This window comes from Panthera pardus, unplaced genomic scaffold, assembly GCF_024362965.1.
Source record: "Panthera pardus isolate Hobbes unplaced genomic scaffold, ASM2436296v1 HiC_scaffold_13, whole genome shotgun sequence".
Classification (NCBI taxonomy): domain Eukaryota; kingdom Metazoa; phylum Chordata; class Mammalia; order Carnivora; family Felidae; genus Panthera; species Panthera pardus.
The window spans coordinates 190873446-190895904 of NW_026526688.1; the positions used below are offsets into that span (position 1 = coordinate 190873446).

Here is a 22459-nt window from a genome sequence, read left to right on the forward strand (position 1 = left end):
AGCTGTGGTAAAATATTTGCTAAAACTATTCATGTGTGTCTCCCATTCTTCCCCTTTCTAAATAGGAATGTTTACCATGGTCATTCTGTCACTATTCCAGCACTGTTTGTTGAGTACGTGTGTGTGTGTGTGTGTGTGTGTGTGTGTGTGTGTGTATGTGTAGAAACAGGGAGGATAGATTATCTTTCACAAAAGAAGTTTTATCCTGTTTTAATAAGGGACTACCAAGATTCACCCAGAGATGTTGAACTTTGAGATTAATGCCTTTACTGAATGAAAATGTTAGAATTGTCTCATGTGTGATAGGAGTGAATGTATTCTGTATCATAAGTTGAGTGAACTATAGGTTGATGACTAGAAGAATGGACTGCAGTAATCATTGGTGCAGTTTACCTGTAAATTTGGGTTATCTACCTTCTGAGAAAAAAGAATTATACTTCCCTGCTCCTTTGAAGATAGTACGCTCATATGGTTTGCTTTTGTCAATGAAATGCGAGTAGAATTGACTTGTGTAAGTTTCAGGAAGAACCAGTTTGCCATGCATGTTCTTTCCGAATATCGTGAAAGTGGGGACATTCTAGAGATTGGAGCCTCCTTAAGTCATCTGGTTGCTTGGTGAGAACCATCTGCAGTCTTCCCTCTCTCCCATCCCTCACCACTCCATCCATTGATCATTCCGAAAGCATCTTCACTAGTGATTTCACTTGCTCCTCCAACTGTGACCATTCTGGGAAGGGTGACTGTGAAATTCAAATTTCATCCTTTTTTCTTTGTGAAAATGTAAAACTACATCTTCATTATTGAGAGGTAATGAACAATGAAACACTTTTTCATAGGAAGAAAAAAAAAAAGGAAGCAAGCAAGCAATCCAGAAAGCCAATAAGGATAAGCCACAAAACAGGGAGGGTGGAACTGAACTCAGAATGCATAGGAGTTTCCAAGAAGAATAAAACGTATTGTCCACAGACTTGGGCATACATTTCTGGTAATACACAGTACTTCTCAGCAAACTTTGGGTGTCTTAGCTTTGGCTTGACCCCTGCACATATACAGAACTTCATGCACACTCTGGTGCAAAAGTAAAAAATGTCATTGGAGTTTATATTTAATCAAAAGTTTTCTCTCTCTCTCTGAAGAAGAAATATTTTCTCTAGCACAGCGTAGAATTTATTCCATAACATTTGTAAAATGCTAAATCCCGTGCCATGCACTGTACTAGAGTCAGAGAAGTGAGAGATGTCAAGGTACAGCCGTCTCAGTGGGTCGCTGTCCTACGGGAGTTTACATTTTGCGGAACATAACAGTTTCCCCTTTCGGAGTTTTCACCTAGCCACACCCAATCCCCCCCGTAAATAATTTTCTATGAAAAGCCTCTTTTTTCCTAATCCTTGTAAATACTCTCGCTCTCGGAGATCTCTTTGCCCTGGAACTGAAGTCACTTTGGCATCTCCCTCTGGATGTTTGGCAGTTATTTCTGATGCGGCCGAATGGCCGGCTTGCTCTATTGCTGCATCTATTCCTGCTCTATTCCTGTCATCCCGGTGGCAGGATGACAGTGACCCCCAAAAGTTTCCAACACTTAAAGCACAAAGCGCAGACAACTCGGGCGGTTTCCACCGCTCTTCTATCTGGGAGCCCAGAGAATGCAAGGCGGCTGGGTCAGACCAGGCGACGCTGGCAGCGCAATCCTGATGGCGAGTTGGAGGCTAAACCCACAAGTCGCACAGCGCAAAGAAGTCAGAGGCCAGTCTACAAGCCCAAGTGTGAGACAACTAGTGAGTGTCCATCCCTGCTGGACTACAACGACCGGCAGGCATCGCGTCGCGGCGGCAAGCTCCGCTTCGGGACCCCGGCGCAACGGAGCCTGGGAAGTGAAGTCTCCAGGCGGCCTGAGTCGCGTCGCGAAGTCAGAAGGGAGGCGTTGCTAGTCCGCTCCATTTAGCACGCTGGTTTCTGGCCGGGCTCCGAGGCTCTCGCTCCCGCTCAGGATTTTCGCGGGCGGTGGGAGCGGTATGGCTTGCTTGAGTAAACTCCGGCGGGAGGAGGGAGATGGGAGTGGATGGGGAGGCGGGGTCAGCGGAAGCGGCAGGTTGCTTCCTTCTCCTCACGCTCCCTCCCCGCCTCTCCCTGAGGGAGTGGTGGGAGGGGGAGGGAAGGGCAGAGGGAAGGTAGTGACACGTGTCAATCAACCCCCCCTCCGGGGGGTGCGCGCTCCGGGGCTCGCGCCGAGGGCTCGCGCCCCTGCCTCGTGCCTGCGCCGCTCGTATGTAAATGAGGGCGCGTGACGCGGGACGCAGATGGACAAGGGAAGAGAGAGAATGGCCGCTGCCGCCGCCGCTGCTGCCGCCGCCGCCGCCGCTCAGTGCCGGAGCCCTCGGTGCGCGGCGGAGAGGAGAGGATTCCGGCGGGAACTCGACTCTTGGCGCCACCGCCTCATGCACTGTGTAGGTAAGAGAGACACGGGCCGGGGCCCCGGCTCCGCGCGGCGACGGCTGCAGCAGCCCGAGGAGTTTGTGGCTGAGGGGGTTAGTTCAGTCTCTCGTTCGGGTCAGTTCAATGGGGGAGCGCGATGGGAGCGGCGGCGGCGCGGCGGCCCCGGCGCTTGCCTTTTGTCTGGGGGCTCTCGCCCTGCGCGGTTCGCGCTCCTTCCCTTCTCAGCTCTTGGGCTCCTCAGGAACTGTTAGTTCGGACCCGCTCGCCGAGCCCCCGAGGAAGCCTCTGGCTCGCGCTCTCCCCGAAACTCCGCGGTGCCCCCTCGCCGCCCGCCGTCCACCCTGTCGGGGGGAGGCAGCGGCCCGGTGGGTCGGCGCCGGGGCGGAGGGGAGCCTGCGGGCAGGGCCGGCGGGAGGAAGGCGGGCTGGTCCGCGCCCCCGCCGGGCGCACACACACCCCCTTCTCGCCGCCGGGGGCCGGGCGGGTAGACGCGGCCGAGTTACCGGTGACTAGGACCGGGGCGACCCCCGGGCGCTCGCGGGGCGGGGGTCCCGGGTGGGCCGGCTGGGGGCGAGGGGCGGCGGGGGCGTCGCCCGAGGGGCGGGGGCACCCAACTCTGCCCTCTCGCGCTCGGCGGCGGCCGCGGCGGCGGCGGCGCTGTGTGTACCCCTTTAAGAAGGAGCTGCTCGAGCGCTGACGGTTGGGATTTGAAGTTCTTCCTCCCTCTTTGGAAGTCTGGACGGATGGGGGGTGTTGCCATGGCGACGGCACCCTTCTCCCCCCGCCCCCCTTTCCTCCTCGCGGACGCCGGGACGACTCTGGTCCTCTTGTACTGTCATGTGATGGACCCTTCCCTGCATGTACACGCACGTCGCCCTCCCCACCTCCCATCCCCGTTCTCTTGTAATTCGGTCTTCCCTTTTGGTGGGGTGGGAATCGTTTTGCTACAAACTTCTGGGCTTGGGGCTGTCATTCTGCGGGTTGCTCGGGGTGGCAGGAGGTGGTGGGAACTCCCCACCGTGCCGCCGTCGCTTTTTTGTCTGAGTGAGACGTATGCGAGGAGCTGTTATCCAGCAGGTTGGTTTAGTGGGCACAGAAGGGACAAGGAGGGTTATGGGATGGGGTGTGTTGTGCCTGTTTGTTTTGGAAGGCGGTTGCGGGTAGGAGAGTAGGGGAAAGAGGTAGAAAGGAGGGTTGCATTGTCTTAAGAAGTGGATGGATAGCGGCAGCAGCTTGCTCCACTGGCGATTAAATCTTAGCATTTGGAGTTGAGGAGTAACCTTAGTGCCTTAAGAAAACAACTCTCTCACCTTCTTTCCATCTGTTCTTGCGCCACCTCGCGCCCCTTTTCCCCCACCCCTCTCAGATTTGTTTGGTTAGCCTGAAGATCTTTCTCGTTTTTCACTAGTGAAAAGGAGATAGTGGTAGGATAAACTAATACAGCCTCAGCTCAGAAATGTGCACTGCAGAAAACGGTGGAAATAGGGAAATGACAAGAAAGAAGATTGCTCTGACTAGGAGCATTTAAGTTCACTTTAGGCAACTTAATGTTTTACCCTTATAAAATATATTTTAGTTTTATTTAGGGAAACATTCTGGGAAATAGCTTTCTTTAGTCAAGTATTTATGAATGATTTAGTTCTTAAAAAAAAGTAAAAAAAAAAAAAAAACCTTCACGGTATTATTCTTTTATAAAAATGTTAAGCTGACTGTTGCTAGTGCTTCCTAAATACAAAATGGACCCGTTTTCACAATTGCTTATCTAAAGATCTGTTCCACTGACAACCTGTGTAGAAATTGTTGAGTTCGTTGGGTTAGAATCAGGCAGGATGACAGCATTGAAACCCTGGCTCACGATATAATTGTGTTAAGTTTTGCCGCGGCACACAGTAATTCGGAGGCGTCTTAGGTCAGTTTTTATGTTTTAGAATTCTTTGGGTTTTTTCCCGTATCTTCTTACTTAGATCCATGAAATATGGCTCTGTATCACAAAAATATGTGTATTTCTGAAAAGTTGTCAAATTTTAATTAAACACGATGTTGGCTTTGATGGAAAAGGGGGTTTAGAATATCTTTCTGCTTTACCTACTTGGATACTCAAGTAGGATTGGAAGACATTGAAAATTGAGTGGATGTGGTATGTCTAACATGCAATCTCTATATTACATTTTTAATGTAATGTGTATAACTGTACTGTATTTGAAAGGAAATTTTTTCCTGGGCTCTAATTATATTTGAGAAATGTTTCCCATAGTCCCAGTCAGGAGACCTAGCAAAATCCATCTCATACTTTTTGTCATTGTTATTTTGAAATAAACAGTAAAACTCCTTTAAACAGGATATACACTTGTTGATTGGGTTCCCCCCCCCCCCCCCAGTATCCTATATGTGAAGCACCTATTCATAGTGTGAATTGGGATTAAATGTAGTTTGTGTAATTATTTTAAATTGCCTCTTGCTATTAATGTGCTTACTTTCAGTACTATGTAAACATATTTACAAAAAAGCCATATTCTTTTTCCTTTGCATGTGTGTGAATATTTATATGTATGTATTTTTGCATTGAATATATTCAGTGCTCTTATTGCTTGAAATAATTTTTATAAAACATTACACTTTGTACCTTTGAAAAGAAAATGAAATGACCCAAGTCTTTTTTTTTTTTTTAAATGTTTATTTGTTTTTGAGAGAGAGAGAGAGACAGAGTACGAGCAGAGAGAGGGAGACACAGAATCTGAAGCAGGCTTCAGGCTCTGAGCTGTCAACACAAAGCTGATTGCAGGGCTTGAACTGGTGAACAGCGAGATCATAACTTGAGCCGAAGTTGGATGCTCAACTGACTGAGCCACCCACGCGTCGCCCCGCCCCCTCCCGCCCCCACCACCAAAAGTCTTATTTTGAAATGAGACATAGGAATTGTAAGCAGTAATTTAGGGTCATATAACAAATTAATATTGAGCCAGTAGTGAAATTTTAAATCTCAGTTCTTAGCCTAGGTTTTTAAAGTAACCTGATTTTTTTAAATAACTCATCTATATTATTCTAATTTCATGGAGGAAAAAGATCATTTTAGTTGTCATGACTGCTGGTAGTTAGCTAAGATGTTTAACCCTTGATAAGGAAAGTGATGTTTGCCTTTCTCTATTTGTGGAACTCATGTCTTTAGGTTAGATTTCTGACTACTCTGTACTTTATTCCTGGTTTTTCTTTATAATTTAATTGAAAAGTTGTTCTACAAATTCTGTGTCCTAATCAGTAGCTCTATTTACAATTTATAATTCGATTATTTTTCTATCATCATCCTATACTATAATTTTGAGTATGCTCAGCTAACAAATGTTTGAGTGCTTACTGGATTTAATAAATAGTATCCTAGTACTCATTATGACTATGACTATGACTCATTAAGTGATAACAGACAAAGTCCTGGATTTTATGGAATATATAATACAGTTAGTATCTGATAAGTCATAAAATTTAAAACAAAGTAAAGTTGAGGATAAAGGAAATGCATTAGCATATTTTTAAGCATTACCAGAACTTGTATAGTCCATTAGGATAGTCAGTCTGGGAGACAGGCCAAGTTTTTGTTTTTCTACTTTTTCTTAACTTTTAATTTTGATAAAATTTCAAATTTACAAGAAAAGTTGGAAGAATAGTACAAGGAACTCCTGTATACCTTTACCCACATTCACCAGTTGTATTACATTTTGCTGCATTTGCTTTATCATTATTGCCTTGTATCTATTTATCTATTCTTATTTTTTCTGAATCATTTGAGGATAATTTGGTGACATCATACCTCTCTACGCCTAAATTCTTCAGTGTATATTTCCTAAAACCAAGGACATTATCTTACCTAATCACAGTATATTATTAAAACCAGGGCATTTAAAAATGATATAATACTATTATCTATTTCATAATTCATGCTCAATTTTTATCTTTTATCTATTAGTCCCCTTCCTCCCCCCACCCCACATCATGTATCCTGTGATCTCTTTAGTCCTATCTCTTTAGTCTCTCTTAACGTGGAACACTTCCTCAGCCTTTCTTGTATTTCTTGACCTTGACATTTTTTAAAAGTACAGAATGGTTATTTTGTACAATGTCCCTCAATTTGAATTTGTCTATTGTTTTCTCATGACTAGATTGGTTATACATTTTTGGCAGGAATACCTCTAAAGAGATATTCTCTCTTTATCAGTACATCATATCTTGAGGTTCGTGATGTTGGTTTGTCCCAATGTGATGATACTAGGTTTGAAAATTTGGTTAAGGTGGTGTTCTCCGTATTTCTCCCTGAAAGTTACTATTTATCCTTTTGTAATTGATATGTAATTTATGGGAAAATGTTTAGAGGAACAGAATATCTACATAGTCACACCCATATTTCACTCACAAGTTTTAACATCCTTTCATGATTTTCTATCTTCACCATTCCTTCTATAATTAGTAGTTGGTATTCTGTCATAAAGCCATCTTTCCCATCTCCTCTCCACTATTTATTTATCCAGTTATTTCTATTTGTATGAACTCCTGGATTATTATTATTATTTTTATTTTTATTTTTATTTTTTTAGAGAGAGCGCACCTATGAGCTGGGGAGAGAGAGGGAGAGAGGGGGAGAGAGAGAGAGAAAGGGAGGGAGAGGGAGAGAGAGAGAGAGAGAGAGAGAGCAAGAGAGAGAATCTTAAGCAGGCTCCACGCTCAATGTGGAGCCTGATGCAGGGCTTTATCCCAAGACCCTGGAATCATGACCTGAGCCAAAATCAAGAGTTGGATGTTCAACTGACAGGCACCCCTGAACTCATGGATTCTTACTTTATTTAATGGTTACATCCATTTCTGTCATTATTTTGATCCCAGATTGTCTCAGGTTTGGCCTTTGGGTGCCTCATCAAGCTGGTTCCAGTGTTTTTTACAAATCACACCTTTCTACAACCCCTCTCACCCTTATCTCTCAAATGATTTTTTTTTTTTAAAGTTCATTTATTTTATGAGAGAGAGAGAGCATGTGCAAGCACCTGAGCAGGGGAAGGGAAGAGAGAGAATCCCGAGCAGGCTCCATGCTGTCAGCGTAGAGCCCGATGTGGGGCTCGATCTCATGAACCTTGAGATCACGACCTGAGCTGAAACCAAGAGTCGGATGCTTAACCAACTGAGCCACCCAGGCGCCCCTCAAATGATTTTTTGAGCACTTCCTGCCAAAATAAGATATTCCAGGTTAATCTTGTACTTAACCTGTCCCAGCCCTTAAATCATCCATTTCTCCAAGGAGCATCTCCATTCTTTTTAGTGTAGAATAGAGATAGATACCAAAATCTGAACACTAGGTTTCAGCGCTGTTTTTAAACCCTATTTTTCTGATACAAAAGCTAATACTCAATGTAACTGATTTGCCTAAGGTTGCTACATCAAAACAAAATGGCAAAGATTTGATTAGAATCATTCTATAAACTCCAGTTTATTCCCTACATACCGGTGTTATGCAGTAGAAATATAATGGGAGCCAAATATTTAATTTAAAATTTCTGGTAGCCACATTTGAAAAGCACATTTTCTTTTTTTTCTTTTTTTTTTTTTTTTAATTTTTTAATATATGAAATTTACTGTCAAATTGGTTTCCATACAACACCCAGTGCTCATCCCAAAAGGTGCCCTCCTCAATACCCATCACCCACCCTGCCCTCCCTCCCACCCCCCATCAACCCTCAGTTTGTTCTCAGTTTTTAACAGTCTCTTATGGAAAAGCACATTTTCTAGGCCAGTGTGTTCAAAATATTTTAACATTAATCCATACAAAAATTATTAATGAGTTCGTTTCAATTCTTTTGTAATATTTAATTTTTGAAATCAGGTATTTAAAACTTTTTTTTAATGTTTATTTTTGAGAGAGAGAGAGAGAGAGAGAGAGAGTGAGAGCACAAACAGGGGAGGAGCAGAGAGAGAGGGGGACACAGAATCCGAAGCAGGCTCTAGGCTCTGAGCTGTCAGCACAGAGCCTGACGTGGGGCTCAAACCCAGGAACCATGAGATCATGACCTCAGCTGAAGTCAGACGCTTAACTGACTGAGCCACCCAGGTGCCCCTGAAATCAGATATTTTATACATCTAGCACATCTTAATTTGAACTAGCCACATTTCAGGTGCTTATTAGCCACATGTGGCAAATGGCTACCTCGTTGCCCGACGTAGTTCTGTGGGGTAGTAGCTCCAGCCAACTCTTGATACCATGGTGCCACTTACTTCAGATTGTTGATAATAACCACACCTATAGCTTAATTTATCTTCCCCCAAATCTTTTATTTGTATAGACTAATACAGCAAATAAGTAAGCTCTGGAGCTAGACTACCTTTGAAACCTAGTGTTACAACTCACAAGTTGCCTAATCTCTCTGTACTTTAGTTTCTTATCTGTAAATTGGAGATAATAAAGTGGCTTGAGAATTAATTATGTTGATATATGCTAATATGTGTCTGCCATATAAAAAACATTCCATAAATTTTAGGTGTTATTATTAGTGATTTATACAAGTTATTAGCAGCTTTGAGCTTTATGCTTTTGCCAGTAGATTCTGTCTGGTGGGAATGCTGGTACACGATAAAAGGATCATGAGGCATGTTAGTGGAAAAGATAGTGAGGGCTTGCATTATCTGTATTAAGGTTAGTTTAGAGCCACAGAGTCAGGGTTTTAGAATCACAGTATATCATTTAGTATAATCCTGTCTTTATATGGAGTGACTAAAAAGACATTTGATGCCTTCCTACACTCTAAGGAATCTTTTGGCTTTGTAGTAACTGAATACAAGAAATTAGTTTAAATTCATTAAAAAAAAAAAAATCCGTATCCTACTAGATCATACTAGATCATCTTGCAGCTACTCTTTGTTGGTACCTACTCTGTATTTTATGCTTCCTTAGAGCTTTGCACTCTGCAAGTGTTTGTAGAGTGCAACTTTCTTCCAAACTACCTGTGCCATTTATAATAGCAGTATCAGTGTTAGAGGATAGTCTCTTCCTCTATTTTTAACCTGTGAAGAAGTTATGGGAGCGACTCATAGAGCTGTGACACTTAAAAGATAGGGCAGTCCAGGTAAATAAAATTTTAGATAATCAACTTGACATTTCTTTCTGGCTACTTCTTGCCTTCTGATCTTTTGTCTCCCCACAAACCTCTTCGTCATCTTTTCATTACTGCCATGTAAATTCCAAAAGGGTAGATTTACTTAGAAATCTGGGGCGCCTGGGTGGCGCAGTCGGTTAAGCGTCCGACTTCAGCCAGGTCACGATCTCGCGGTCCGTGAGTTCGAGCCCCGCGTCAGGCTCTGGGCTGATGGCTCGGAGCCTGGAGCCTGTTTCCGATTCTGTGTCTCCCTCTCTCTCTGCCCCTCCCCTGTTCATGCTCTGTCTCTCTCTGTCCAAAAATAAATAAAAAACGTTGAAAAAAAAATTTAAAAAAAAGAAATCTTAATTTGATGAAGACTGGTATGGATGGGTCAGCCACCCAAAAACCTTGGCACTTGGCTGTAGCCAATTTTTTACCCATTTAAAAAGGTGTAAATTATGGCACTAATAATGTTCACCAGGAAAATGGAATCTGTGTTGATAATGAGTAGTTGGGTATTTAAGACATGTATCCAGTATGTCTTTAAAATAGGCATGTCTGGGGCACCTGGGTGGCTCAGTCTGTTAAGCGTCTCACTTTGGCTCAGGTTGTATCTCGCGGTTTGTGGGTTCAAGCCCTGTGTTAGGCTCTGTGCTAACAGGTCAGAGCCTGGAGCCTGCTTCAGATTCTGTGTCTCCCTCTCTCTCTGCCCCTCTCCCACTCACTCTCTCTCTCTCTCTCTCTCTCTCAAAAATAAACGTTAAAAAATTTTTTTAAATAGGCACGTCAATGGATTTTACATGTAAAATTTGAAATCCCTTATACTCCTGGATTATTTTATACTTGGGAGGGTAAAGTTCTGCCATCCTTAGAAACAAGTAGTGTGCGAATTTTGTATTTTTGCAAATGTTAGAGGCTACAGGTTGGTCTCTTCATGTCCATACTACTTCTGGTGACTGGCTATATATGTGTATCCCTCAAGGCTTGGCTGTGCACCTTGAGAAGTTGTTATTATGTATTTCCCCCATGCTCCCCTGACTTGTCTGACTTTCAGCCCTGGTGTTTAACTCTACAACAGTGCAGTCTTGAGAGGAGAAAGCAACAAAGGCATGTAGATTTTGGGGCATGCAATTTTTTCTCCCTTATTAGTAAATCTAGTCTTTCATTTATTCTACATTTTGTGTGTGGACTTCCTATCTTTTTCTTTTTTGATAGTATTCCTTCTTCTTGGTATATATATATATATATATATATATATATATATATATATATATATATATATATATAGCCAGCATTCATGGGTGATAACAGTTGGTTATCACTAAATTCGTAGGTTCAAAATTTTGGGGACCCATTTAACTTTATTAGAGTCCATACTTAGGGCTGAATCTATCATTAAGCAATTCTTTCAAAAGTTTTCATTCACCACAGAAGGTAAGAGAATGTGAAACTTAATGAAGGATCACTTTTCTCTATCTCCTCTCATTTTATACAGTTTTCTCATAATTGACAAGAAACCTAACCTCACTTACATTCACTTCTTGTTTTTCTTTTTTATTTTATTTGTTGTCAAGTTATTATTACTTTGTTTGCACTGTCTCATAGATTCAGTTTTTATCATGAAGTAAGCACTTTGGGGAGATTCAGATAAGATTTTGGTTTATATCAATATCTGCATTGCTGGTTTTATTGTGTTTCAGTCTATATTAAATCATTATTTGAAACAACTGCTTTGGTTTGTAGTTTACAAAGCAGTAATATCTCCCATTTGTCTTTCTTCATCAAGTAAATACTAATAACCATATTCAGGAAGTACATCATAACTTACTAGACTGCTTCTTCCTTATTTGTATGTCTAGCTTCTTCTTTAGACAGCCTATACATTTTCATCTGCTTTTACTTCTTTTTTGTATACATTGCCCCAAATTCTTGAGTATCTTTTTAGTTGTATGTTCTACCCTGCATCCTCAGTAACTTGTAATTGTAACCTAGAGTCTTTTCTAAAGTATTTACTGAAAAACAAGCTTTCATTAATTCATTCAGATTGGCCAATTCATTTCTTTTTTTTTCTTTTTTAAATATTCATTTATTTATTTTGAGAGAGAGAGACATAGAGAGTGAGCAGGGGAGGGGCAGAGAGAGAGAGGGAGACAGAGAATCCCAAGCAGGCTCCATGCTGGCAGCCCAGAACCCGTCATGGGGCTTGACCTGAGCCAAAATCAAGAGTCCGACACTCAAACAGTGGAGCCACCCAGGTGCCCTGGCCAATTTGTTTCTGATGGGTATGTGCAAGGTTTGTATGTAGGAAGTAACTTGCCCAGTAGTATTCATATTTAAGTAGTAAATCATTTAGGGACAAGGGACTGAGTCCTAACAAATGGTAGAAAGGACTAAGAATTGAAGGAATATGGTTTTTTTTTCTTAGCCTTAATCATTATAGCCTTTGGCACAAGTCATTTTTCTGTAAACTAAGATAATATCTGTCCTTACATGCTCACTATTTTTTGTTTTGGGGAAAGGTGCTGTAATACTTACACAGTAGTTTTTTTTTTTTTTTTCTGTGCTAAAGATATAAATTAAGGAATTATCAGCATAAAGATGATATTTAGGGGTGCCTGGGTGGCTCAGTCAGTTAAACATCCAACTGTTGATTTCAGCTCAGGTCATGATCTTAAGGTTCATGGGATTGAACCCTGCCTTGGGCTCTGTGCTGACAGCGTGGAGCCTGCTTGGGATTCTCTCTCCCTCTCCCTCTGCCCTTCCCCCACTCATTCTCTCTTCCTCTCCCTCCTCAAAATAAATAAATAAACATTTAAAAAGAGGACGATATTTACATCCATGGAAATGGATGAGATTACCTAGGGGTAAGGGATAATTAGAGAGTAGAGTACTCTATACCATGTCTTAAGAAATCTTAACATTCCCTGGGCAGATGAAGAGGAGCCCCAAGGTAAGGCCACTGAACTTTTACACTGAAAAGTAAGACACCAGGCTATAAGTAGGAAAACCAGGAAAGAGTAGTATCGCCAAATCTAAGAGGAGATTGTTACATGTTGTTGAGATGTTAAGTATCTTGAAATAGGGAAGTATACATTGTTTTTGGCAACATGGAGGTTCTAAGTGACATTATTAGTAAATTGCAGCAGTATGGTGGGGAGGGAAGCCACATTGTAATAGGTTAGAAAAATAAGAGATGTATATAAAGGATTATTAGACTACTCATTTGAGAAGCTACATTGTGAGGAAAAAGATAAAAGGGGCAGTAATTGGAAGACCCTGGGGTCTAGGGATGTTTGTTTCTTAAATAGGAGATACCATTATGGTGGGGACTGCTTTTTTGAATCAGTAATATCAATGATTAGTTTGTATGTTATTTAATTAATCTCAGACTTGATAGCAACAATATGTTGAGACAGATAAATAGGATGGGCTTGGTTTGAGTCACTGAATGTGATCTCTAAATGTATCTCTTTTTTTTCCTTCAAAAATTTTTTCCTAATTAAGTTCATCACTAAGATATGTGTGGAATTAATGTTATACAATTTAAAGAAATGATTTTTTTCCAATTAATTTACTGTTGTCAGTTAATCCTCACAGATCTTGAGTCCTACTGTGTGGCAGTTGATGGGGGGGGGGGGGCATTTAATTCTATGTTTCTTCCTTATTGGGTTCTGAACTGGAAATAGACTTAGGACTCAAAGATCAAAATGTTAGCTTTTTAGGTAATTAGGTTGTATTGGGGTTCCTGGGTGGCTCAGTCGGTTAAGCATCTGATTCTTGATTTTAGCTCAGGTCATGATCTCAACAGTTTCGTGAGTTTGGCTCCGTGTTTGGCTCTGAGCTGACCGCTGACCAAGTGGAGCCTGCTTGGGATTCTCTCTCTCTCTCTGACCCTCTCCCTGCTCGTGCTCTCATGGTCTCTCTCAAAATAAATAAATAAATTTAAATGGTGAGGTTGTATGGACAAATCAGACTTCTTTACTCCCTGTCCTCCTGAATTGACCTTACCAACAATCAAAGATAGAGCAGTTAGAACTGTAGACCTCTTCTAAAATACTGGGAAGTTCTGTGCCTGGTAGAACTTGGTGAGTTTACCATGTGATTTGCTTATTGCTAAGGTGTGACCATCTAGGCAGAGTAAGAGGGAAGCTTGGCCATGCATGAAAAGTGACCTTTAAAACAACAATTCATCCCACTAGGAACAACTATCAGGTTGCTGCCAATATTAGTCATTCTTCTTTCCTTTGGGAGGACTCAATAAGGGGTAGAGAAAAGGGCAGAAGCTTCTTTCAAAATACTTCCCCTAAGAATGAAAATTGTTGGGAGAGGTGGGGACTGTGGGTGTGTAAAAAGCTTAGTGTATAAGAAATAGGGCTTAGACTTTGCTTTTATTAAAGCACTCACAGTTGTCAGGGATGTTAAGTATCAGAGTTGGTATAATATAATGGAAAGACAGAAGAGGGAGCAATTAATTTTGATTTGAAGGATCTGAAATGATGAAACTTCGAAAGATTGAGTGAAAGCAAGAGTTGGCATACTTTTTTTATTCCCTACACTGTACTTTTCAGCTCCTGATTTATTTATTTTATAACTAGAAGTTTATACTTTTTTTTTTAATGTTTATTTTTGAGAGAGAGAAAGAGAGCAAGTGTGCGTACCAGCAGGGGAGGGGCAGAGAGAGAGGAGGACACAGAATCTGAAGCAGGCTCCAGGCTCTGAGCTGTCTACACAGAGCCTGACACGGGGCTCAAACTCGCAAACTGTGAGATCATGACCTGAATGGAAGTCGGATGCTTAACCAAAGTTGGATGCTTAACCGACTGAGCCATCCAGGTGCCCCTGGAAGTTTATACTACTTAATCTCCTTTGCCTGTTGGGCCCATCCTTGCACCCACTTTCCCTCTGGCAATCACCAGTTCTCTGTATTTAAGATTCTAGGGTTTTTTTGTTTGTTTATGTTTTTTTAGATTCCTCATATAAGTGAAATATTTGGTACTTGCTTTCTCTGATTTATTTCACTTAGCATAATACCCTCTAGTCCCATCAGTACTGTCACAAATGGCAAGATCTCATTCTTGTTTTATGGCTGACTTACGTCTCTGTCTATCACATCTTCATCCATCCATCAATGGACACTTGGGTTGGCTGTTGTAAATAATGCTGCAGTAAACATAGGGGTGCATATATCTTTTTGAATTAGTGTTTTTGTTTTCTGTGGCTAAATACCCAGTAGTGGATCATATGGTGTTTCTATTTTCAGTTTTTTGAGGAACCTCCATACTGTGTTTCCTAAAGTGGCTGCACCACTTTACATTCCTGCCAGAAGTGAAGAAGCACTCCCTTTACTCCACATACTCTTCAGCACTTGTTATTTCTTGTCTTTTTGATAGTAGCCATTCTGACTGGTGTGGGGTGATATCTCATTGTAGATTTGATTTGCATTCCTCTAATGATTAGTGAGTGATGTTGAGCATCTTTTCATGTGTCTGTTGACCATCTGTAGGTCTTCTTTGGAAAAATGTTTATTCAGGTAATCTCATTTTTAATTGGATTTGTGTGTGTGTGTGTGTGTGTGTGTGTGTGTTGAGTTGTATATGTTCTTTATATATTTTGGATATTAACCCCTTACCAGATAATATCATTTGCAGATTATCTTCTCTGCAGATATCATTCAGTAGGTTGCCCTTTTGTTTTGTTGATGAGGTTTCCTGTGTTGTGTAAAAGTTTTTATGTAAAGGGCTGGGTAGTAAATATTTTAGGCTTTGGGGGTTATATGGTCTCTGTTGCAGCTACTCAGCTTTACTGTTACAGTGCAAAAGCAATATATAAATAAATGAGCATGGCTGTATTCCAATAAATTGTTAACAAAATTCCAAAATTGTTTACAAAAATAGCTGGATTTGGCCTATAGACCATAGTTCTCTTATCCCTAAGTTAAATAATCTAGCAGGAGAGTAGGGTGGAGGGAACAGGCAGAGGGATAGTAAAAGCAAAAGGTATAGAAGTCTAAATAATGATATATTCTGAGAATATTCAGCACTCTAGAGTCATTGGAATATAGACTGGGAGTAGGGAGTGGGACTAGAAGTATAAATTATGGCCTCTATAAGGAGGAAATTATGAGTCTTGAAGTTTTTCTTTTTTTAATGGCTAATAAGCATGATCAGATAAGTTGGCTTATGTTCATTTTGAACATCTGCTGTTGGTTCAGGTTTAAGGGGTTTTTTTGTTTGTAATAGTTTTAAGAAGCTCAAATTGAAGCAGCCCTTTTAAGTCAAAACTGGGAAATGAGCAATCTCCACCTCAATATATTAATTAAGATGTTGGATTGCTGAAGTACTTGCAAATGGCACCCTTCTTTTCTGTCTGGGTTCTGAACAACTTGAAAAATGAAACAAGGAAAAAGATAGGAGCCAGAATATCACTTCTATTGCTGATTAGATCAGGTTAGAGGAACAGCTTGGGAGAATCACGTGGTCTGGCATAGGCCAACTTAGCCACCCTGTTCTAGGCATACTAGGGAAGCAGAACAAAATATGAGCTCTCTGCAGGTATGTTTTCCCAATAGCTGACTCCCAAGGGGAAAAGGAGCAGAACTGAGCTCTGTCTACTCAATTATTCTTTGCAAAATCACCAATTAGATCAGGCAGTTCACTTCCCTAGGGGTGAAGAGAGGCTGATATTATGCTTGTGAAGCATCCTTCCTCACAGAAACAAGGAGCAAGGAAAAGGTGTTATTCCTCCAATAATCCAAGCTACTTTTTGCAGTTATATCTGGAGGTAAGTTTACTGGAAACGATACAACTATTATTATACTGAAAACAAGTCAAACTTACATATTTTGGATGTTTAAAAAAATATTTCATTCTACTGTTTGAAACCACCATGTTTCTTCTTCTTCTTTTTTTTTTTTTTTTTTTTTTTTTTTTTTTTAGCGTATTTATTTTGAGAGAGTGCGCATACAGGGTGAAAGGGCGAGGGAGAGAGAGAGAATCCTAAGCAAGCTCCACACTTAGCACAGAGCCTGATCCTGGGCTCAACTCAGGAACCATGAGATCAAGACCTGAGCCAAAAAGTCAGATGCCTAACCAACTGAGCCACCCAGGTGCCCCACAACCATATTTTCTAAACTCACTCTTTTTAATGAACTAGATTTTCTACAGACCCGTGTAAGATACTTAAGTAAAATGTATGTTTGGTGAGAAAAGAAAGACAAGACTAACTTCTTTATCAAGTGACTTTTTAAATTTAGAAAGAATAGAGAACTGTTTTTTTAAGTGGAAAAAAACAGATACTTTGATAAAGAGATGATGCTTTTAATCAGTTCTGACTGTGGATACTTATCCAATTTATTCACTGTATCTCTTTCTTTAAAATGTTACCAATTTTTCCTTATCCTCTTCCTCTTCCCTTTCTGAACAATTCAGTACTAAAACCATCAGATGGGACCAAGTGAGGGTAAGTGTCTACACTGGATGGTGTATGTGGGAGAAGGAGCCATGTCCTTTTGGAGGAATGGCATGTCAGAGCCTGACAGGGATGAGGAGGGTCCCCATGTGGGTTGATGGAGTTTTGAGAGGTGAGGAGTAATCTGCCTAGAAGGGCATGCTGGTGCAAAGTGTCAGAGTCCAGGCAGGGTATCTATGAAGGATAGTAGACCTGGTATGAGGGAGGGTTGGTTGGTCCTCGAAAGGGGTGTCTAGACCTCAGCAGGGTAAGAGGATGATAAGGAGGACAGCTGCTGGAAGGTTGGGGGGGAAAGAAAGGAGGGTAGCCTAGTGTGGGTGTATTGAAGCAGATTGGATGAGGAGGGAGTCTGTGCATGGAGGCATCCCAGTGCAAGATATCAAAGCCTGAGGGTGGGGAGAGGAAGGCATCCCAATGGAAGGGTCAGCTCAGTATAGGTAGGGTATTACAGGAGGAGGAAGGTATTCTTGTAGGACAGATGCCAGGCTTGAGGAATAGGGACCTGAACAAGGTGAGGAAGTTATATACATGGAGAAGGCATGGGGGTGTTGGGGCAGAGAGGGTCAAGGAAAGCGTCCCTGTAGGGAAGGGAAGGCAGCCACAATGGGAGATTGGCTATATACAGGGAGACTGGTCAAAAAAATAAATATTAAAGATAATGGGAACCAGGCCTCTCATTGTCTGAGAAGGGAGTTACAAATATGGAATTGGAGAAAACTAGAATGCTCTCTGTAGTGTTGGACTGGAAATGAGATACTGGTATGAACTCATGATTTTCATAGTGTATAGTATATAGAAGTAAATGTGTGTGTATATATACACATGCCCTATACCATTCACTGAGAAGGGGCCTAAGAGCAGTGACTGTCCAGTAGCTTTGTGCCTAAAGTATCATCGTTAATTTCCTGATTTTGATACTTGTATTTGTAAGAGAATACCTCTGTAGGAATTACTTGTTGAAGAATTCAAGGGTCATGGGACATCCATTTATTCTCCAATAGTTGGAAAATAAAAGTTTTTACCATACTTAAGATTAAAACACTTTCTGTAAATTTAAGATTGTTACAAAGTAACAATAAGTATTTAAAAGCAAACTTATAGGGGTGCCTGGTGACTCAGTTGGCTAAGTGTCTGACTTTGGCTCAGGTCACGATCTCACGGTTTGTGAGTTTGAGCCCCGCGTCAGGCTCTGCACTGCCAGTTAGCACCTGCTTGGGATTCTTATTCTCTCCTCTCTCTACCCCTTCCCCATCATGCTTTCTCTCTCTCTGTCTCTCAAAATAAATAAACTTAAAAAAAAATAAAAGCAATGTTATGAGTCAAATATTACATTCTTTGAATTAATCACTTTCAGCCCTTAAAACCACATAGTTAATAACATGTAAATTGTCTTGCAGGTTTTTCAACACTAAGAATTGCTCTTTGGAATAATGATAGCTAATATCTACTGAGTGCTTATCATGTGTCATACACTATGTGTATATGTTTTAATCACATTTAATTTTCACATGCAAATTAGCACAATTTTTATCTTCATTTTACAGATTAGAAAACTGAAGTTTAGAGAGGCTGACTTTATGAAGGTGGAATTCAGATCCAGGTCTATATTTGCTCTCCTGGTCAAACCTGATTAAAAAATTAACAAGTCTGATCTTTCCTGAACAGGTAGTCATGTCTAAAGCTTTATGAAATACTGCGGTTCTCTGCTTCATTTCAGAACCCTGAGTTTCAATGGTAGGGAAAAGAATTCTGGATTTAGACCTCCTCAGCCCTTTGTTCCTGGTGAAGAATAGAAGAGAATAGGGGCTTCGGTTATTTAAAAAAATTTTTTAATGTTTATTTATTTTTGAGAGAGAGAGGAGAGAGATGGAGTGCGAGCAGAGAAGGGGCACAGAGGGAGAGGGAGACATAGAATCCAAAGCAGGCTCCAGGCTCTAAGCTGTCAGCACAGAGCCCAATGTGGGCTCAAACCCACAAACTGTGAGATCACCACTGGAGCCAAAGTCAGGCTCTTAACTGACTTAGCCACCGAGGCGCCTTGGGCTTCTGTTATTTAAAGGCACATATCTCAGTTAAGGGTTCTATGAATGTGGGTTAATCAGAAACAATATACCCAAATTTCTTTCTTGGTCCTTCAGTTGGGAATGGCCAGTGGTAGGAGCATGGAATTAGTGGGGCAAGGATTTTCCCCAGCACAGATTGTCAGTGTTTTTAATCTGGATATAAAGTTGCTCTCTATCCTAATTCCAAGAACGATGGCTATCACCTTTCTATCTCTTTTGAACTTTTCCAAAGAACGGCAAATGATCAAATAGAAGATAGCTAGTGACAATTTATTGTTTCATCTTAACTCTCCTTTGCCTGTGCTCCCTTAGACCCATTCAGAATATAGGAATGTAATGCCCTGGTAATTTTGTTTTTAACACACCAACATTATGGCATCAGCTTAATCATTACCTATTTTTTCTCCTTTGCCTTATTATTTGACCTTTTAATATTTCCATTATGACATAGGCATCATTTATAAGTGGGGTTGAATATCCCTGTGAGTATACATTAGCTTACTAATCTAGCTTATTTTACCAAGTTATGTTATTTATCTTCACACTTCTCATCAGTCTGAATCCACAGATCCTTTCATCCTCTGTCACAGAGTGAGTTTTTGCTGGCCCTCTCATTCTTTAGATCATTCTAAAATTGCTCTTTTATTTTATATCAAGAATGATAGGATTTTCAGTGTCAAAGGAAGCTTGGCCATCTGCTGTAATCCTCCTGTGCATCTCTTCCTCATAATTTTTTTTCAGTATTTATGGATCAGTCATTGTGCTAGGGGACTCAGATGCATTAGATTGTTTGCATGAAGCACAGTCTTGTAGGGCAGACAAAGTTCTCTTACTATAATAAATGCTGTAATAGAAGCATATACAATATTAAGGTTGTGACACAAAGGAAGAGAGTGATCAGGTTTCCTTGTATGGGTCCAAGAATGGTCATAGGATGATTGTGGGGTATGAGAAAAGAGAAAGAGAAGCTGAATCATGAACAAACTTCTAAGCAGAATATAATAGTAATTATTGTTATTTTTCATTATTTTTCTTTACTATGTGATTACACTTGAATTCACTTGATTTTCACAACAGTTATATAAAGAGGAACTATTTTTGTCATCTCCACTGTACAGATAAGGGAGTTAGGTAACTCATCTTAACTTCCATTGGTGGGTTAGTTTCATTTGTGGTTCTGTAAGATTACTCTGCCAGTAGACTAATAGGGGAATATGACAGGTAAATCAACCAGGGAGATGTCAAGATAGCCCAACCAAGTAATTATGAGGATCTGAAATAAGAGTTGTAGTAGAAATGGAGAAGGAAAAATTCAAAAGATATGATGCATTACAGTCAACAGATTTTAGATATTGATGAGCTATGGGCATACAGAAAAAGGAGGAAGAATAGAGAAAATAATTTGCAGGCTTCTTTTATAAGCCTAATTGGATTGTGAGACATTTATCCAGGATAGGATATAGAGCAGCATATTTTTCATATTTCACAGCTCTAAAGCTCCTACATCTGTTGTAGGAATAATGTGGTGCCTGTACATTCTTGTTTTCTTAATATTTGAAGGTCCAGGGATGGTTTTAGAGCTTGATTATTATTGTGTGTGTGGTATTTTGTTTTTTTTCTCTCCAAAATTTGATTCTTTATTATCTGTCAGGAAAATTTAATGTAGGTAAACTGAATGATTTTATATTGTAATCATATGTTAGTGAACAATTTTATAATACATGTAAGTAATTTGGACTGTGTCAAATCAGTTTTCCCTAATTGTATTGAAGTTGCTAGAGTGTAACATGGTTCACTGTAGGTTTTTAGACCCCCATACTTTGACATATAATGATTCCATCTTTATTTAAACAAAATCTCAAACACTACCTTTACCTTCATCTTCTCTATATCTTTCCAGTTACCTAACCTACTTCAGTATTTGATTTACTTGGTCTTTCTTCACTTACTTGTATGTCTTTCAGATATCCTAAGTACAACATACCTAAAACTAAACTCTTGATCTCCCTCTTTTTTTTTTTTTTCCCCCTCAAAAATTATTATAGCATCCCTGAGAGTTGCAACATGGCAGAAACCATGGGAGTACAAAAATTGGCTTCAGGACCAGATTGTGAATAGTTCTCTTTTGTTTTGCTTTTTAATATTGTCCTAAGGAATTAGCACTTATTCTGATATTTAACTGAGATTCAACTGATACTGTTAGCTTGTTTTTAAGTTTGGAGGGTCATAGGAATGCCAGTTTCCACATTCCATTCAGTGAATTTATGTTAACAGTTCTCTTGTTTTAGACCAACCCTATGCAAACCATGATTACTCTTTATTTAGGGGAATCAAAAGTAGCCTTCCCAGAAGAATATTTGAAAACTTGGGCATAATTTATAAAAATCATTATGGAAAAATTTAAATATGTGCAAAAGTAGAAGAAAGCATAATGAATATCCATATTCCTGTGACCCAGCTTTAACAATATTACAAATTCTGGCCTAATTTTTAATATTAAAATTTTTTTCAACATAATACTTAATTTTATTTTTTTTAATTTACATCCAAATTAGTTAGCATATAGTGCAACAATGATTTCAGAGTAGATTCCTTAATGCCCTTTACCCATTTAACCCATTCCCCCCTCCCACACCCCCTCCAGTAACCCTCTATTTGTTCTCCATATTTATGAGTCTCTTATGCTTTGTCCCCCTCCTTGTTTTTATATGACTTTTGTTTCCCTTCCCTTATGTTCATCTGTTTTGTCTGTTAAAGTCCTCATATGAGTGAAGTCATATGATATTTATCCTTCTCTGACTGACTAATTTCACTTAGCATGATACCCTCCAGTTTCATCCACGTAGTTGCAAATGGCAAGATTTCATTCTTTTTGATTGCCGAATAATACTCCATTGTACATATATACCACATCTTCTTTATCCATTCATCCATCGATGGACATTTGGGATCTTTCCATACTTTGGCTATTGTTGATAGTGCTGCTATAAACATGGGGGTGCATGTGTCCTTTCGAAACAGCACACCTGTATCCCCTGGATAAATGCCTAGTAGTGCAATTGCTGGGTCATAGGGTAGTTCTATTTTTAATTTTTTGAGGAACCTCCATACTGTTTTCCAGAGTGGCTACACCAGCTTGCATTCCCATAATATTAAAATTTTTAATCAGAACAAGGCATTTTATATATTGGTTGTCTGAATTCTGTAATCCTTTTCTTGTTCTAATATGAATAAACCCAGATTACACATTTCCTTGCAAGTAATTATGGATTTATGTAAGAGTTGTGAAAAATATGACATTTATGACATCATACTGCTTGCCTTTAAGCTTAATATAAACTATTTTGGGTTGATTATGCTTTGGTTATGAGCCAAAAAAATTGAGTT

At 40.2% G+C, this 22459-nt stretch overlaps 1 protein-coding gene across 12 annotated transcripts in view; it reads left to right on the forward strand.

Moving 5' to 3' along the window:
• The first annotated feature begins 2135 nt into the window (after positions 1–2135).
• LCORL (ligand dependent nuclear receptor corepressor like) overlaps positions 2136–22459 on the forward strand; it is a 167673-nt gene continuing 147349 nt past the window's right edge. For 2 of the 12 annotated variants that reach the window (XM_053901660.1, XM_019453620.2), the window contains exon 1: positions 2147–2448. In XM_053901660.1, coding sequence (XP_053757635.1) covers positions 2298–2448 — 151 coding nt within the window. In that variant the 5' untranslated portion in view covers positions 2147–2297. Of the gene's footprint in view, positions 2449–3072; positions 3511–22459 lie in introns of those variants that run through there. The other 10 variants (XM_019453621.2, XM_053901661.1, XM_053901655.1 and 7 more) reach the window with 8 other exon arrangements.